The sequence below is a fragment of the Megachile rotundata genome, chromosome 14 (assembly GCF_050947335.1).
Source record: "Megachile rotundata isolate GNS110a chromosome 14, iyMegRotu1, whole genome shotgun sequence".
NCBI classification, from domain to species: domain Eukaryota; kingdom Metazoa; phylum Arthropoda; class Insecta; order Hymenoptera; family Megachilidae; genus Megachile; species Megachile rotundata.
Window position 1 is genome coordinate 7,162,022 of NC_134996.1, and position 20,308 is coordinate 7,182,329.

General features: G+C 33.2%; 1 protein-coding gene across 5 annotated transcripts in view; it reads right to left on the bottom strand.

Moving 5' to 3' along the window:
- LOC100880043 (ADAM metallopeptidase with thrombospondin type 1 motif A) overlaps positions 1-20,308 on the bottom strand; it is a 199,145-nt gene that overhangs the window by 63,707 nt on the left and 115,130 nt on the right. For all 5 annotated transcript variants that reach the window (XR_013040449.1, XM_076539623.1, XM_076539624.1 and 2 more), the window contains exon 6: positions 8,620-8,809. Coding sequence is in view for 4 of the 5 variants with exons in the window: in XM_076539623.1 (XP_076395738.1) it covers positions 8,620-8,809 (190 nt within the window). In the remaining variant the exon portion in view is untranslated. The remainder of the gene's footprint in view (positions 1-8,619; positions 8,810-20,308) is intronic.

A 20,308-nucleotide genomic window follows, 5' to 3' on the forward strand; every position in this document is an offset into this window, starting at 1 on the left:
GCTGGAAAGTTATGCTGGCCACGCTATAATTTCGGGTGAAAGTTCGTATACTCCATAATTTTTTCGATGTCCGCGTCGTCGAGAGATGGCGGAAGAAAATGAAAAGGTAAAACGCGTTTAAAATTTCTCGTTCCTTGGAAGAACGTGTCCGTTTATTGTTACTAAATGTTCGATAAACACTATTTTGTCTGAGAACAGATTTGCATGGCCTGCCATTTTTATTTCGTATATTGCCAAACCTGTTAGAAGTAGACTGAAGTAAACATATTTTAGACAAATCGTATTTATTATGTATTTAATTATGTACTTAAATTAAACAAATGTTTTTAAAATTTACTTCTTTCTACGTTCAATTATGTTTTTATAGAAGAATGTCTTTAAAAATGCAGTTTAAATGGGTTTTTGTTAACATAACCTAAAACTTAAAGTAAAAATGCAGATCTTCAGATGCACAGTTGAAAAGAAAATAAAATAAATTTAAATTATAAATTTCTTGTGCTAAGATTTTAGAGTACGAAAACAATTATGTTTTGAATAAAATAGATAAACTCTCATGAGGTGTAAAATTTGAATTTGTTTTTAAAATAAATTAAAAGTGAAGATCAATATAAAACTTATACTTTGGACAATTTAGCAAGTTAATAAAAGATGGCTAACTAATAAAGAAATATGTTGTACGATTATCAAAATTCTTGTATAAATTAATATTGTTTGAACAATGCAAAAATTAAATTTAACATTAACTATATGTATTAATAAATTTTGTGGCTCATCAAATTAATTTACATTCCTCCATGAATTTTCTACCTAGAACTAATAAAATAACTAATTTTGTATTTCTAATTAATAATAACAGGGTATTTCATAGTAAATCAATTAAAAAAATATAAGAAATTTTAACGAATTAATTAAATTTAATTTTGTTCAATAATTTTACTAAATAAGATTAATTCTTTGTACTCCAAAATTTATTCTGCCATTTAAAATGTCCCCTCAGAGGGGACAACCGAGTGCAAAGTGTTAATAGAAAAATTAGTACAAATTTAATAGTAATATTAGTGCAAATTTAATAGTAAAATTAGTAAAAATTTAATAGTAATATTAGTGCATATTTAATAGTAAAATTAATAAAAATTTAATAGTAAAATTAGTGCAAATTTAATAGTAAAATTAGTACAAATTTAATAGTAATATTAGTGCATATTTAATAGTAATATTAGTGCATATTTAATAGTGAAATTAATAAAAATTTAATAGTAAAATTAGTGCAAATTTAATAGTAAAATTAGTACAAATTTAATAGTAATATTAGTGCATATTTAATAGTAATATTAGTGCATATTTAATAGTGAAATTAGTAAAAATTTAATAGTAAAATTAGTAAAAATTTAACACTAAAATTAGTAAAAATTTAATAGTAAAATTAAATAATTTTTAATGAATATTAAAATCTCCAGTTACTAAAAAAATAATTAACGTTCTCGATAAACGGTGTTAAAAGCAAACAAACGGTACTAGTACAGTGATTAACCTAACCTGACCAGGGCAGTTTCAGGTATCATGTATCATAACCAAGGTAAGATCTTTTCTCGGTAGACGAAGAGAAACAACGTAAGCGCAACTGGAGGGCAATTATTAGTAATTACGAAGATAGCCCGAGGTCATCGTGCGATTACGTAGCCGCACCCTTTCGTTATTAGCCCTTCGTTCGACTTTCAATCGTTATTAACCCTTCGTTCGATCTACGATCTGTTAGCTGAGGGTCCAGGTTTCAACAGGGCCACCCTTGCACATCACACGCCCCCTCTGTGCAAAGAAATCTTTGCATCTCACCACGCCCTCCATTTAACTGGACGCTTCTTTGCCTTAGGTCCTTTTTACGACTCCTCCTTTTTTCTGTTTCTTCAGACTTACGTTTTTTGTTTTATTCAAATCGAGTATATGATTTAAGTATGGTTTGCAATTGTTCTTGAAGTTTATGGGACTTGGGTATTGATTTTGGATCTTTCTGAGTTTTCTAGATGAAATCTGTATTTGTTACATACTTGCATTGTTAGTTTAGGTTAGGTTAGGTTCCTTGATGGAGCAAGTCATTCTTGATCTATTTTGTAAATTAAAGAATTGGTAGGTAAAAGAATTTAAGGAGTGCAAAGGGTTGAACTACCAAACTACCTAACTCACAAAATTTCAAATTTTCAAACTCTCAAAATTACCAAACTCTCAAAATCTCTTTCAAACTCTTAAATTTCCAAATTCTCAAATTCCCAAACTTTCAAATTCCTAAACTTCCAAATTTCCAAACTACCAAATTTCCAAACTCCCAAATTCCCAAACTCTCAAATTCCCAAACTCCCAAATTTCCAAACTCACAAATTCCCAAACTACCAAATTCCCAAACCCCCAAATTCCCAAACTCTCAAATTTCCAAACTCCCAAATTTCTAAACTCCCAAATTTCCAAACTCACAAATTCCCAAACTCTCAAATTTCCACACTCCCAAATTACCACACTCCTAAATTTCCAAATTTCCAAATTTCCAAACTCTCAAATTCCCAAACTCTCAAATTTCCAAACTCCCAAATTGCCAAACTCTCGAATTCTCAAATTTTCAAATTTACGAACTCTCAAATTCCCAAACTCCCAAATTTCCAAACTCCCAAATTCCCAAACTCTCAAATTTCCAAATTTCAAAATTCCCAAACTCCCAAATTTCCAAATTTTCAAATTCACGAACTCTCAAATTCCCAAACTCTTAAATTCCCAAACTCTCAAATTCCCAAACTCTCCAATTCTCAAACTTCTAAAATTCCTAAATTGTCAAACCCCTAAAACTCTCAAGTCCTCAAATCCTCAAACTCCCCAACTCCCAAATTTCTAAGTGTCCAAATCCCCAAACCCCACCCTTAACAAACATTCCTATCAGCAAACATCATTGCACACCAAACTGTCCAAAACCCAAAACCCAAAACCCAAAACCCCAAAACCGTATAAAGAATCAATAAGCTCGATCCCATCGCTAGAAAGCAGCGTGCCGAAACGTTTCGCGATCCACGCATTTCTTGCAGAGGTGGTCGAAGCCGTCGAGTCGCGTGGACGCAAATTTCGACAGCGTAATCCTCCTCTGGTCGTTGGTCGCGAGTGAAGCGAGCGTCGCCAAGCTGTCTCAATGGCACGTCAGAATTCGCCCGGGGGGATCTGCAAATGGCTGAACCTGTTTCGGTGTACAGGTGGTCGTCGCTACGCCACGAGAACGCTTAATGCTTCTCCTCGACCTCTTCTCTCTCGGATCGCTTTGCTATATACGCCCGTCAGCTTCGAACGAGATTAGGTCACGATCGTTGGGATGAAGAACACGCGGACAGCTTCTCGACGAGTTGCAACCACGATAATGGCTTCCCTCCTTCGAATAATGCTTTTGTTATCCTCTATGCGATGTTTGAGTTTCGATCCAGATTGCTTTGGGCCCTCTTTGCTAACCATTTGCTTTCTTCTTCGTGTTCTTCGTTTTCTGCTTGTGGAGGATTCTGCTCGTATTTGCAGTTTGATTTTGCGTTATACTTTGTTTCGATGAAATACAGAGTGATACAACTTCTTTTCTTTGGTGAACACTGCTATTATGGAATTTATAATAATGACTTTTTTTAGTCTTAGTTATCTCAATTTTAATTCTACGATGCAGCAAGGATAAATAAGTTAGTAACAAGGAAGAATTGTTTCTTTTTATTATTTACAACTCTTGAGTTCATTTAGGAAGAAAAGTGATTGAAAGCTTTAGGGATTTGTTAATATTCTTTCTGCTTTGTTTGTTTGTGAAGAAAAATGGTAGTATGATGAATCTTCGTACTACAACTTCAAAATTTCTGTAAAATTAATGTAGCAAGGTGCGTGGAATAACGCAACCGTTGTTTTAGCCTGAAAACCGCGATCTAAATTTGCAAAATTTTCGTAAAAATGGGATTACAAGGCTCGTGAATCATGAAAACTGGGTGATGGAAAACACCGGTATGATAGCACTCCCTTGCTCTTTGTATTGGAGAGCTTTCAAAGCGCATTCACTGTTCCCCGGAAGTTCTATCCCAACCATCGATCACTTTAAATAGATCGTTTATCTTCAGTTTCAGTTTTCTTGTAGCTGCAGGGTGGAGCACATCACGCTGCATCACTAATTTCGTTCAAATTTAAACATATTCCTGAGTTATTTTTAGACTTACATTTATTTAGACAAAATTTTGTTATTCATAATTTAGAGTTTTCAGTATTATATTGCAGTATAAATACGTTTATAATTTATATTTATATTATACTTCATAAATATTTACAAATGTATGTTAATATTTATATTTATGTTATAGTTTATAAATTTTTACAAATGTATTTTGATATTTATATATATATGTATATATATATCATGCTTTATAATTTGTATATAAAAATTAGTATAAATATACTGACAAATACTAACTTATATGATGGCAACATTGTAAATTTGAAACTTCTAAAAATTTGTATATATGTAAATTTATATTAATTTGTAAATCAGCAAATTTGAAAATAAAATATTTAGAAAAGAACAAGTAACAACCCATCACTACCGACAACGTAACATACGTCTTGCCCTCACATACACAATTGTCCAGACTTAAACTAAAAAAACAAACTTTCCCTCGATCAAGATACATTGATCTGCCAAAAGATTCTTGTAGGAAAAGATTCCTCTACATCGCAAGTTTGAAAATAAAAAATTTAGAAAAGAACAAATAAAAACCCATCACTATCCACAACGTAACATACATCTTGCCCTCACATACACAATTGTCCAGACTTACACTAAAAAAACAAACTTTCCCTTTATCAAGATACATTGATCTCCGAAAAGATTCCTCTACATCGCAAAGTAAAAAAGTACACGATAATTGGTTAAAGAATGTTAACGATAATTTCTGATACACGTATGAACATCTCCCCCATATTTTCGAGAAACACGCAAATAATTCGTTGAAAATTACACACGATAACCGACGAAAGATACCTTTTCGTTCATAAATTTTAATCGGTTGTACAATACATTCGGGTCATTTATATTTTTACTGAAAAACGAGCGAGAGGCTACGCCAAAGGCACTAGCGTATTCCGGTCTTCGACCGCGAAGGGTTAACGTTCTTTAAATTCGTACACACGCGTTTGCCCTCGGGCAGAAAAAGGGCAAGGGGGAAAGCGAGACAGGAACGAGGCTAAAAGAGAGAAAAAAAGAACGTTCCCAAGCATCAATTAAGCCTGGTGGTGATTCCGTAAGCGGATGAAAGCGAGTGTCAGCGAGAAATCTTCATCTGTCGTAGGAAAAGAGATCAATGGCCGTGTTTCTTCCGTTTATTCAATTATTAACTTCTCAAGTTTATGATGGTGTTTTTGAATTACTTCGAAGATCTTTATTTTGTATGTTGTGTAATTTTGATTGTATGGAAGTGTATATTTTGTGTAATTTTGAAATTGATGGGTTTGGAGTTTATAGGTTTATGAAACTTTTCATGTTTACTAATTTACATATTTAAAAATTTATTCATTTGAAGATTTTCAGGTTATCAAATTGTCAAGTTGTCAAGTTGTCAAGTTGTCAAGTTGTCAAATGGTTAAATTGTCAAATGGTCAAGTGGTCAAATTGTCAAGTTGTCAAATGGTCAACTAAGCAAGTGGTCAAATTATCAAATGGTCAACTTATCAAATAGCCAAATGGTTAATTGGTTAAATGATTAAATGGTTAAATGGTTAAATGGTTAAATTGTTAAATTGTCAAATTGTCAAGTTGTCAAATGGTCAACTAGGCAAGTGGTGAAATGGTTAAATGGTCAAATTATCAAATTGTCAAATGGTCAAATCGTTAAATGGTCAAATGGTCAAATTGTCAAATTGTCAAGTTGTCAAATGGTCAACTAGGCAAGTGGTCAAATGGTTAAATTGTCAAATGGTCAAATTGTCAAATTGTCAAATTGTCAAATTGTCAAATTGTCAAATTGTCACATGGTCAAATTATCAAATTGTCAAGTTGTCAAATGGTCAACTAGGCAAGTGGTCAAATGGTTAAATTGTCAAATGGTCAAATTGTCAAATTGTCAAATTGTCAAATTGTCAAATTGTCACATGGTCAAATTGTCAAATTGTCAAGTTGTCAAATGGTCAACTAGGCAAGTGGTCAAATGGTTAAATTGTCAAATGGTCAAATGGTCAAATGGTCAAATGGTCAAATGGTCAAAGAGTCAAACAATCAAATAGTAAAACGCCCAACTGATCGAAAAGTCAGTTTATCAAATGTTCCACTTTACCACAGTAAAAAATGACCACATCCCTAAGTTATCGAATAGTCAAATTAAGTTCTGCACCCAAATCCTCCTTAACATTAACCTACACAGTAGGCCCACATTACAGACCACATTCTCAGACCGCATCCCCTACATCCTCCACATCTCTCACTCTCATCACACATAAACAACACTATAATTTCAATCTCATCCTCTTCACCCTAGTAAATCTCCATATGAACCAAGTACACGTCCAAACCGTGTGAAGCATTTTTCTATTCTAACCAATTGAGCCTAGTTGAAGAACTAGTTGAAGTTCAAAAATAAACACCTCAGTGAGTCTCCACGTGCTAACTAGTGGATCGATATCAGTACTCCGGACCATAACTTGTATATCATCCTGTAGAAAACTTCAGGGTGATCCAAGTTGTCTCCAGGTCCGTCGAGGTACATCAGCCTTAAGATACAAGTCTCGGTTTCGCTGATGCGAGGGTCCCGCGCCGAAAACGTATTAATAATGCATGCGGCCCGATCGTACACATTAGAAGACACGGATGCACCGGGTCCCTGTAGTACTACAAAATGGCCTGGTGACTCGATACGTATCGTTTTATTCATGGCTTGTCCCTTCGTTGATCTCTCGAGGAGGTAACAGCGTGTCGCACGGCGAAAGTTCATTCGAGTGGAGCGCAAAAAGATTCGCGAATAAATAAACGAACACAGAGGCGAAGGCGAGCCCCGAGTTTGGCCAACGCGACCGGTTTCAACGATCACGATTTACATTCCACGGTTACACCGGTATATTTTACATTGTCCTGAGGGAGAATCGGTAGCTCGTGCTTTTAATTAGTTTGTCAGGGACTATCGTAACCACGTTTCTCCTCTAGCGTACACCTTTCTTATTTATGCTGATTTCACTTTCGAGCCGGGTGATCTTTACGGATGATAAATTAGGCTCTTGACATTGGCGTAACTAGGATTTTTGGGTGGGATTAAAGGTTCGATTGTTGGGATGGGGTTTTATGTTGGGAGATAGGGATTTTGGATATTTGAGAATAAGGTAACTCTGGTATATGGAAATTTGGTAATTTGGCACTTTCATAAGTAGAATTTAACAATTTGGAAATTTATCAGTTTGTCAATATGGTGATTTGATAATTTGGTAATTTGGTAATTTGGTAATTTGGTAATTTGGTAATTTGGTAATTTGGTAATTTGGGAATTTGGTAATTTGGAAATTTGGAAATCTGGAAATTTGGAAATTTGGGAATTAGGGAATTTGGTACTTTCATAAGTAGAATTTAGCAATTTAGAAATTTGCACGTTTGTCAATTTGGTGATTTGTCTATTTGGTAATTTGGTGATTTGATAATTTGATAATTTGGTAATTTGGTAATTTGGTAATTTGGTAATTTGGTAATTGGGGAATTTGGTAATTTGGTAATTTGGTAATTTGGTAATTGGCTAATTGGGTAATTTGGTAATTTGGTAATTTGGAAATTTGGGAATTTGGGAATTTGGGAATTTGGTAATTTGGTAATTTGGTAATTTGGTAATTTGGTAATTTGGTAATTTGGTAATTGGATAATTGGGTAATTTGGTAATTTGGTAATTTGGGAATTTGGTACTTTCATAAGTACAATGTAACAATTTACAAATTTACCAATTTGTCAATTTGGTGATTTGTCTATTTGTTAATTTGGTACTTTCATAAGTACAATTTAACAATTTAGAAATTTACCAGTTTGTCAATTTGGTGATTTGTCTATTTGGTAATTTGCTGACTTGATAATTTGGTACTTTCATAAGTACACTATAACAATTTAGAAATTTACCAGTTTGTCAATTTGGTGATTTGTTTATTTGGTAATTTAGTGACTTGATAATTTGGTACTTTCATAAGTTCAATTTAACAATTTAGAAATTTACCAGTTTGTCAATTTGGTGATTTGTTTATTTGGTAATTTAGTGACTTGATAATTTGGTACTTTCATAAGTGCAATATAACAATACAGAAATTTACCAGTTTGTCAATTTGATATTTAAGTACATTCATAGATACAATTTGCCAATTCAGACATAAATTATGTCACTTTAATAATTCATAAATTTACTAATTCAGAAATTCATCAATTCAGTAATTCGTCAACTTGATTTTTTTCTAATATGACAACTTGACAACATAACAACATAATAATTCCCTAATTCAATAACTCCCCAATTCGACAGCCAAACCCGGAATCCCAAATTTCAATCACCCAGCAATCACAAAAGCCCAGACACAATAATCACCCGAAAATTACTAACTAAAAAACTGTTAACTCACCAATCACCGCGCAACTGTGTGTTCTAGGCTGGTTAATATCGTTCGTGTGATTAACGTCTGTGTTGGACGACGATCGTATCCTTTCGATGGCGTGTTGCAGCGAAAATTCGAGAGGGTCCTTGTCACTCTCTTGCCACTGCTCGACCGGCTTAATCATGTAGCTTCCCGTCGACGTTCTCACGTGGCCCGTCTGCAACAAAAAAGTATGCCAAAAATTTGGTGAGTCATCCGCTCACGATTGGCCTTTATTTCCTCAATGAAACCGGCTACCTAACTGCCGTTGCTGTTTTTTTTTGTCTTGCCACCAATGAATCTTCAAATTTTCTCCAATTGTTCACGCAATTTATCGCGTTAATTATTGATTGCTTTTTTTAACCTCTTGCAATTTTTAAGGTTACTTCGTTTTTATTAATTATTTGAAACGACGATATTTTTTAAAATATCACTCATTAAAGAAATTCGCTCATTATTATTAATCGCTTGTTAATTAACGGCATATATGTTGGTTTAATATTTTGAGGCACGTGTTTAACATCTGTAAACGATTTTTAATTTTTGAAACATTTTTAAGGGACGTTCGTGTGCTACATCAAGTTTTATTTTTCAAGGGGAGAATTTATTGAATAATTTATTTAATTGAGTTATATAATAATAGTAATGTATTCAATAATTCTAATTTGTTTAAACATAATCATTATATGCAGAAATCAAAACAAACTTCAACTTGAATTTAATAATTAATGTTCAACAATATTTGCTGTTAATCTTAATAATTTTAAAAAATAAATTTCAAGGACGAAAAATGGTAAAAAATTTTACCCTTATTTTTGCTACAAAAGTTTTGTACTAAGAATTAATTCGAATTTGTATTATAAATAATATTATTCTAATTTTTGAATGTAGTTATGTTTAAGTTTCATGGACAATTAAACTGAGGATAGTAAAATATTAGTTAAAATAATTTTATTTGCAAGGAACTAGAATTCCTTCAAATTTATATTATAAAAAAAATGAATCTATTTTTTGAAAAACTTTTGTAAAATTTCAATAATTATACATCAGTGATGTTTCAACTTTATTGACAATGAAAATGAGGGTAGTAAAATGTTAATTTATGATGTCCATACATCCGCATATTTTCAGGATGTGAACACAACCGTAGAGAGAGTAAAGGGTTAACAATCGTTGAAATGATAATAACGAGTCAGACAAGTTGTCCGAAAGAAGTATGCGGCATTTTAATCGATTATTCTCACCTGATTCGCTCGAGTTCGTCCACACACGGCTTTGCCCTCACACGGAATTTACGTGGGTGGTATATATTTAGCGGGGGCGTCCCATGTAGCCGGTGTGTTTCACATTCAAATGGAGGAAGTTATGTCAGAGCAGTGCTGCATGTATAAATAAATCGTAACGAATGCGGCTAGCTAATCCGCAAAACCTTTTCGCTATCTTTTCGATCGTGTTTCCACTGTTTGAACGAGCAAAAAAATCGAGAGAATAAATTTCGAACGATATTTTTTCGTTATGAGATGTTATGTAATTGCGAAATGAAATTCCTTGTGTGGTATGGGCAGATTGTGTATTAATTTTGAACTTTGGGCAGTTAGGGAGAAATAGGGGGTGTAAAATTGTGGGCTGTTGGGGTAATTGTGTTTTTGTTCATCATTTTGAGGATTTGCATTTTTGGGAGAAATTTGAATAGTTGTTTTTTTGTGAAAGATGAATTATTTGCATTTTTGTTGAAGGTAATTTTTAATATTTGTATTTTTGTTGAAGGTGAATTTGAATGTTTGCATTTTTGTGCAAAGTAAAATTGAATATTTGCATTGTTGTGAAAGATAAAATTGAATATTTACATTTTTGTGAAACATAAGTTTGAATATTTGTATTTTTGTGAAACGTAAATTAGAATATTTAGATTTCTGTAAAAAGTAAGAATAAACATTTGAGATTTAGTCGAAAAGCGAATTAGATTATTTGGAACTCTGTAAAAAACAAACCTAAACAATTTTTATATTTAAATTTTTATAAAATGCAAATTAGAATATTTTAATTTTTGTGCAGTATCAGAATATTTTAACTTGTACAGTTAAATTTATGTAATAGTTAAATTCTACCATTCGTGATTTTCGTCTCTATAAAAAATTTTAATTGGACCTAAAATTTCATGTGAATTTGAAGATTGTAAAATAACCTAAAATTTTGATAACGAAAAATATTTCGGATTAATACAAATTGAGTTTGATAATGGAGAGCTATTCTAGTTACAGAATAATAGCGAGAGATCTGTGCAAAATTTTCTAGCTGTATTACTAAAAATAGTACGTAGAATTTCCGTCTGTTGATTTTTTAAAACATCAAGATGAATCATACTGTAGACGTCTAGGTTTTCAAGGAAAATAGCTTTGTAACATTATTATTTGACTAATCTGCAATTTTTCTAAAATTCGCCTTTACATTAATTTTATTAAAAATACTTACTTCAATTTAGATAAAAAGAAACTAAGTTTCGTTGATATTCGATATTAAATTGATATCGAAAACTTTTTAGTAAACTTGTAAACAATTAAATTGTAAAATAATGTTACTGAAGACATTCATACTTCATTTATTAATTTAAATAAGTGCGATCATAGTAGCTTCGAAAGGAAGTACACGTCGGCCATTTTTATTAGTTCACGCGTAAACTGTTAGCGTCGCATATTAAATTTATACTGCCAATAAACTTCACAATGAGGCAGATAAAAAGAGGAGAATCCATTTCTCCTTTTTTTAACCGACTTCGAAAAAGGAGGAGGTTACTCAATTCGATAAGTATATTTTTTTTTTTTTTTTTTTTTTTTTTTTTTTTTCTATGTATGTTCGCCGATTACGCCTAACTGGGTAGACCGATCGGAATGAAACCTTTTGCATATGGTAGGTGCTGACTCCCCATTGGTACCATTATCAAAAAATTTTTCATTTTTTAATTGCAAAGTGTTGTTATTGCAAAAAAACCGGCAACTTTTTTCTTTTTTCTATGTATGTTCGCGCATTGCGCCTAGCTGGATGGACCGATCGGAATGAAACCTTTTGCATATGGTAGGTGCTGACCCCCCATTGGTACCATTATCAAAAAATTTTTCATTTTTTAATTGCAAAGTGTTGTTATTGCAAAACAACCGGCAACTTTTTTCTTTTTCTATGTATGTTCGCCGATTTCGCCTAACTGGGTTGACCGATCGGAACGAAGCCTTTTGCATCTGGTGGGTTCAGACTCCCCATTGGTACCATAATAAAAAGTTTTTCATTTTTTAATTGCAAAGTGTTGTTATTGCAAAAAAACCGGCAACTTTTTTCTTTTTTCTATGTATGTTCGCGCATTGCGCCTAGCTGGATGGACCGATCGGAATGAAACCTTTTGCATATGGTAGGTGCTGACTCCCCATTGGTACCATTATCAAAAAATTTTTCATTTTTTAATTGCAAAGTGTTGTTATTGCAAAAAAACCGGCAACTTTTTTCTTTTTTCTATGTATGTTCGCGCATTGCGCCTAGCTGGATGGACCGATCGGAATGAAACCTTTTGCATATGGTAGGTGCTGACCCCCCATTGGTACCATTATCAAAAAATTTTTCATTTTTTAATTGCAAAGTGTTGTTATTGCAAAACAACCGGCAACTTTTTTCTTTTTCTATGTATGTTCGCCGATTTCGCCTAACTGGGTTGACCGATCGGAACGAAGCCTTTTGCATCTGGTGGGTTCAGACTCCCCATTGGTACCATAATAAAAAGTTTTTCATTTTTTAATTGCAAAGTGTTGTTATTGCAAAAAAACCGGCAACTTTTTTCTTTTTTCTATGTATGTTCGCGCATTGCGCCTAGCTGGATGGACCGATCGGAATGAAACCTTTTGCATATGGTAGGTGCTGACTCCCCATTGGTACCATTATCAAAAAATTTTTCATTTTTTAATTGCAAAGTGTTGTTATTGCAAAAAAACCGGCAACTTTTTTCTTTTTTCTATGTATGTTCGCGCATTGCGCCTAGCTGGATGGACCGATCGGAATGAAACCTTTTGCATATGGTAGGTGCTGACCCCCCATTGGTACCATTATCAAAAAATTTTTCATTTTTTAATTGCAAAGTGTTGTTATTGCAAAACAACCGGCAACTTTTTTCTTTTTCTATGTATGTTCGCCGATTTCGCCTAACTGGGTTGACCGATCGGAACGAAGCCTTTTGCATCTGGTGGGTTCAGACTCCCCATTGTACCATAATAAAAAGTTTTTCATTTTTTAATTGCAAAGTGTTGTTATTGCAGAAAAACCGGCAACTTTTAAAATAAACTTTTCTCGATTTTAGTGCGCTTTCAATATCTTATCGCGGACATGATTCTGTACAATTTTGTTCATATACAAATTTCGCGGAAATGTTTAGTTTTCGAGATATTAGCGAAAAAAATTGTTATTAATTTTTGAAATCAATTTCGAACGATTTTAATGTCCTTTTAATATGTTGTCAGGGGCATGGTTCTGAACAATTTTGTTCATATACAAATTTCGCGGAAATGTTTAGTTTTCGAGATTTTAGCAAAAATTGTTGTTAACTTTTGAAATCAACTTCGAACGATTTTAATGTCCTTTGAATATGTTGTTAGGGGCGTGGTTCTGGACAACTTTTTCCTCTTGCAAAATTGACGGAAAGCTTTTGTTTTCGAGATATTACAGAAATTGTTGTTAACTTTTGAAGCCAACTTCGAACGATTTTTATGTCATTCTAATACGTTATTAGTAGCATGATTCTAAACGAGTTTTTCCTTATGCATAATTGACGGAAAACTTTAGTTTTCGTGATAGTAGCGAATAGCTATTGTTATTATTATTAGTGGAACGCCCCGTGCTATGCACGGGAAAGACAAGAAAGGGCAATTACAATGCACAGTACCAAAACACTAACTAAGCTTTGCCGCTTTGACACGCAACTTATGCAGCAAGATGAGTTCACGTTGACGTTGGTGTATTATTCCCATTGCTTGGTACAGTCTCCCTACCGTTCTAATAAACATTTTTTTTATTTTTTAGTTGCAAAGGATTATTTTTTCTATGCATGTTCGGCGGTTTTTCCTAGGTGGGTGGTCCGATCGGAACAAAGCCTTTCGCATCTTGTAGAGTCTGACTCCCCATTGGTACCGTTACAAAAATTTTTTCATTTTTTAGTTGAAAAGGATTATTGTTGCAAAAAAAATTGAAAAACGAACATCCATGTTGTCTTTTACTTAATTATGCTCATGGCATTTACGCAGACAAAAAAAAAAGCCCAGAAGAACTGTCTCACAGTATCCCATACAATTCTCCCCATTCCACTAAAAAGCGTGAAATAAAATAATTTTCAGAAAAAAAATACACCGACTTCGAAATGCACTAAAAAGTATAAAATAATTTCTATTTCCTAATGAAGTAATTTCTATTTCATTCAATCATGCAATTACGTAACAGATATGAATGAAACCTATTTACTCGTTAGGTAGTATATTAAATACATTTCAACTTTTTCGGAGGCGGCGCAAAATTAAAAATACTTCAGTAAACGTTGCTGCCAATAACCAGTAATTGTGGTATGGCGTATTGGAAATTAATAAATCCTGAGAAAGAATACGTACCATTATAGATATATCTGGTAATATACGTAAATGTAACGACTGCATCTTCATTTCGCAACGTTTATGATATAAATGAAATTGAATTGACTTCATTCGCATGTGGAAGCCATGGATCTAAGAATCTATAAACTGAGCCCACGACGCGGGAATTACCAAATTTGCGGCAGATGGGCTCTATCTTCCGTCGATCGAGTCTTTCCGTCGCATACTCTATGAATCTAGCCCTTTGCGGACTACCGCCGCATATATGCGTTCTGCGTAAATAATCAAATTGGCCGAAGAACTCATATATGCGTTTGGCGAAAACAGTTGATTGAGCCGAGAAACGCATATATGTATGTGTCCCACGTAAATGCGTGGCTATGGCCGAGAAACTTAACTATGCGTTCTGCGAAAACAACTGATAGAGCCGAGAAACGCGTACATGTGTGCATGCACGTAAATCTGTGCATGTACATATAATATGTCCAGAATTTGACTTGAAATGCTATGAACAAAAACCGCGTTTAAGCGGAAACATGCGCTGGCAATTTTTAATGACTATCGCGGCAGGAGCTCGGCCCCACGGTACGGTTCACTTCGAACCGTCCCGTTCGCAAAGGGCTGGATAGACCATAGTTACATTCTATACGCACTAACACCTACTTCGCGGCGTGCTGCCGAGTTATATGTATAGAAAAAGAAATAGCTATACAAGCGTTGCCTATGTTCGGCTGTCCAAAGGTTGACATGTTCAAGAAAAGCTTTTAATTTTGCGCCGCCTCTGAAAAGGTTGAAATGTATTTAATATACTACCTAACGAGTAAATAGGTTTCATTCATATCTGTTACGTAATTGCATGATTGAATGAAATAGAAATTACTTCATTAGGAAATAGAAATTATTTTATACTTTTTAGTGCATTTCGAAGTCGGTGTATTTTTTTTCTGAAAATTATTTTTTGTTGTGTCAAAGTGGAATGACCCCTGCAAAATCATCGTGTTTGATGAATCACTCTTTATATCTCCCGAATCTTGCTGTCAGGATTTTAAGTCTGCCGAAACGCTATTTTTGAGAAACGTTCGGAGATTACAATCTCGTGAATCAGGCAGATAATAAAAAAATGAAGTCAATGCCCAGGAATTGATAATTCGTCACGGTTTTCCATGTTTTTGACGATCAGGTGCTTTCTCCTTTCATATTCTTTATAATTCGCCTTATCATGATTGTAGTCCTTTAAAATTTTTTATTTAATTCTTAAAAATTCTTTATTTATGTATGCTATGCAATTTTACAAATTATTTTTGTTACACTGATAACATTATTGCCTTCATAAATTAAAACATATAATGTTATAAGTTAAATAATATCATATGTTATTTATGCTATATTTTATATTTTACAAGTGTTAATATTTAATAAAAAATGCAATAAAATAATTATATGCATTATACAATAAATAATGATACATATAATTAATGTTACACAAGTATTATCTATGTAGGATGGGAGCAAGAAGATGAGAAATGGATTAAAGTTATAGTAAATATTTTAATAAATTGAAAGGAATACAAAATTTGATAGTTCACGTTTCTACGGTTCGGCCAAGACTGCACTCTCCTTTCGACGCTGTCGCGTTTTTTTATACTACGCATTCACACTCTTTTGTTTCACACTCGTACATCACACACACTCATACCACGCAAAAATTAATTCCCCTTTACCGAATCCCACATCTATATGTAATTACAAATTAAATATGAAGAAAATAAATAAAAAATGTAATTAAACAATACAACTAAATTAAAAGTTAAATAATGAACAAAATAAAAATTACAGTAAAACAAATCTAAAATTTGAAAATTAATTTTTCATGCTTGTAACAATCAATTTGTCTGACGTGTCCATTTTGCTGTATAAACATGTTAGTATAAAACAGTATAAATTAGAGTGGAATGAAACTAAGAAATAACCATAATCAATGTCGATTATAAATCAATCATAAATAAATAAACGTAATTTACCGTATCATTGACGATCCGTACAAAAAGTATTAAAAGGAACGCTTTAAATCATTCAAGAATTGTGTTATCAAGTAACCATGAAAAGAGAACAAATGTAAACAATAATTAGATAAAAAACGATGGTATTTGTCGACAAAGATTGCGTTCTCGTGAAATTGCTCACTGATCAACGACGGGTCTAATTAAGAAGCTTATAATTAGCTCGCCTTTGGTCGAAAGAAAATGGGCGTGCAGGTAACTCGTCCATCGACGACCAGAAAATGTCAACCTAATTAATTATTGCTCCTAATTACACGAGTCTCGATGGATAACCAATTGAAAGGCAATCAATAATTGTTTATCGACTGTCAGAGACTCTTCAACAAGCACTTCCGCTTGCAATTTTTCTCTAAGCTTTATATCAATGAAATTGTTGAACACAGATAATTTCACTATCTCATTATTCAATAATCATTATCAACTTTAAATGAACACGTATACAATTTTTTGTAATTACTTTTACCGTTATTGAGGATAATTACAAAATTTTGAAGTGGTCAGAAACGTTTTGAATTTAGTTTGTTGACAATTTTAGATTGTTGGCAGTTTGAAATTTTTTGGAAAGTTTATAGCTTTTATATAATTGAAACATTTAATTTTAAGATGACATATAATGGTTGAGTTTATTTATTTTTGTTCAATTAATCTGATTTAACACCATTTGGTCACACAAATCTATTCGCCTTTGCTTGAATTTTAAATCTGATTTAACCTAATCTAACTGAAATTGATAATTCAGTTCAAATCCAGTTGCCGATCCTCAAATTTCAAATGATCAAATAGTCAGATGGTCAAATGGTTAAATGGTCAAATGGTTAAATGGACAAATGGTCAAATGGTCAAATTATCAAACAGTCAAATGATTAAAATTTGATGTAACCTAACCTAACTGAACCTGATAATTCGGTTCAAATCCAGTTGTCAACCCTCAACTTTCAAATGATCAAATACTCAGACGGTCAAATGATTAAATGGACAAGTGGTCAAATGGTGCAATTATCAAATAGCCAAATGATCAAAATTTGATGTAACCTAACCTAACTGAGCCTGATAATTCCGTTCAAATCTAGTTGTCGACCCTCAACTTTCAAATGATCAAATAGTCAAATGGTCAAATGGTTAAATGGACAAATTGTCAAATGGTCAAATTATCAAATAGTCAAATGATCAAAATTTGATGTAACCTAACCTAACTGAGCCTGATAATTCAGTTCAAATCTAGTTGTCGACCCTCAACTTTCAAATGATCAAATAGTCAGATGGTCAAATGGTTAAATGGACAAATGGTCAAATTATCAAACAGTCAAATGATTAAAATTTGATGTAACCTAACCTAACTGAACCTGATAATTCGGTTCAAATCCAGTTGTCAACCCTCAACTTTCAAATGATCAAATAGTCAGATGGTCAAATGGTTAAATGGACAAATGGTCAAATGGTCCGATTATCAAACAGCCAAATGATCAAAATTTGATGTAACGTAACCTAACTGAACCTGATAATTCAGTTCAAATCTAGTTGTCGACCCTCAACTTTCAAATGATCAAATAGTCAGATGGTCAAATGGTTAAATGGACAAATGGTCAAATGGTCAAATTATCAAACAGTCAAATGATTAAAATTTGATGTAACCTAACCTAACTGAACCTGATAATTCGGTTCAAATCCAGTTGTCAACCCTCAACTTTCAAATGATCAAATACTCAGACGGTCAAATGGTTAAATGGACAAATTGTCAAATGGTCAAATTATTAAATAGTCAAATGATTAAAATTTGATGTAACCTAACCTAACTGAACCTGATAATTCAGTTCAAATCTAGTTGTCGACCCTCAACTTTCAAAAGATCAAATAGTCAGATGGTCAAAATTTGATGTAACCTAACCTAACTGAACCTGACAATTCACTTCAAATGCAGTTATCGCCCCTCAAATTTCAAATGTAACCAATCTTTAAAAATCTATCTATCTAATTCGCAAAACTTTAAATCAAACCACGTTTAAATCCCACTCTAAACCAATAAATAACAAAAATTCCTAACCTAACATTGAATAAAAATAATTAAATTTGAAAGCGATCTTATGGCGCAGGTGTCGTTGCATCAGGCACACGTCGAGCTACCATAAACTTCAACAAACCCTCATAAATAACTGCGAAAGCAGCAAGAAAATTGCACAAACATCCTAGCAACAATGGAAACAATCAAAAAAGGGAGTTGAATGAGAAAGCAAGCACCTGATGCAACGAGAACCATAATCTTATTCATTCCTGGAAAGCGAAAGACAACGTGTGCTTTCAGCTGTCATCAGCTTCAGTGGATTACGACAGTCGTGAACAGCCACTGTTGCCCGCGTGTGTAAACCAACATGGTGGAAAAAAAGAGGTTTACCTTTATGTACGTTTGTACGCAGGGCCGCACTCACTTGTGGTACATGTGCATTTGCAGGGGATAAGCATTTAGGCATGACTGATCTTATGTAAATTATTATACATGAAATTCAAATGTTATACAGGAGAGATTTGGAGAAATTGGAATTTAGGGATTTTGGGGAATTTGGGGAATGGAGGACGTTGGAGCATTGGGAGTTAGGGATATAGTGATATATGGATATAGAGATTTAGGGATGTGGAGATTGAGGGATGTGGAGATTTAGGGATGTGAAGATTTAGGGATGTGAAGATTTAGGGATGTGGAGATTTAGGGATGTGGAGATTTAGGGATGTGGAGATTCGGGGATGTAGGGATTTCGGGATGTAGGAATTTAGGGATGTGAGAATTTGGAGATGTAGGGATTTAGATATGTGTGGATTTGGGGATGTGGGGATTTGGAAATGCGTTGATTTAGGGATGTGTGAATTTAAATATGTGGGGATTTGGAGATATATGGATATAGGAATGTGAGGATTTAGGGATGTAGTGATTTGGGAATGTAGGGACTTAGAGATATGGGAATTCGGGAATGTAGAAATCTAGGAATTTAAGAATTTGGGAAATGCGAACTTAGGGATTTTGGGAATAGATATATTAGGAAATTAGGAATTCGGGATTTAGGAAGTTAGGAAATTGGGGGCTTGTGGAATTAGTGAACATGAGATTTGGAAGTTAGAGTATTTAGAAATTTTGAATTTGGAGATTTGAAAATTTTATTCCTTTTTATTTAAAACTTCAGTAACTTCAGTATTTGGAAATTTGAAAATTTGGAATTTTTAGAAACTGAAAAATTGAAAGATTAAAAACTTGAATATTTAAAAACTAGATGTAAAAATTTGAAACCTTGTATATTTGGAAATCTCGAAACTTTGAAATTAGAAAATTCTTGAATTTAATGAGTTACTAACTTGTTAATTTAAAAATTTATAATTCTATAAATCTATCAATTTAAAAATCAAGTAATGTAGAAATATACGAATCTAGAAATCTAGAAATTAAAAAATTTGTGAATCTTGATGCAATGGCATTGCACAGGGTACTAAAGTTTGTAGAGGCGTCCCTGTTCGTACGTTCATTCAGAAAGCAAGACTAGCAACAGAAGGCAGGCGAAGGAAATTTATCGTCCATGTGGAAATCCGTCTCATTGTCGATCCTCCTTTCCTTTAGCAACGTTTTATGCCTTTTACATTTTAAACATATTTTTCGAAAGGAGGGAGAGAAAAAAGAAACACTTGTCGCCTTGAGAAATCCTCGTTTTTGTTCTCTGAACGACAAGAGGGAAATTATGTGTTCTTGTGAAATACTAGTTTCATTTATGGGATTCGAACAGGACATTAAATGTCGTTCGATGCGATCAGAGGATTGTTACATTGTTTGTACTTTATATGAGTATTGTGGAGAATTTAGACCTTATAAGGAAAGGAGGGAAAATGGCGATATAAGGAAAAGTTAGTTGTAACTAGTGAAGAGTTCAGAAATTTGTATTTGCAAAATTGTACATTTTCAAATTATTAAATTACACAATTTTCGAGTTTGAAATGTTTAAAAATCTTGAATTTAATTAGCAAAAT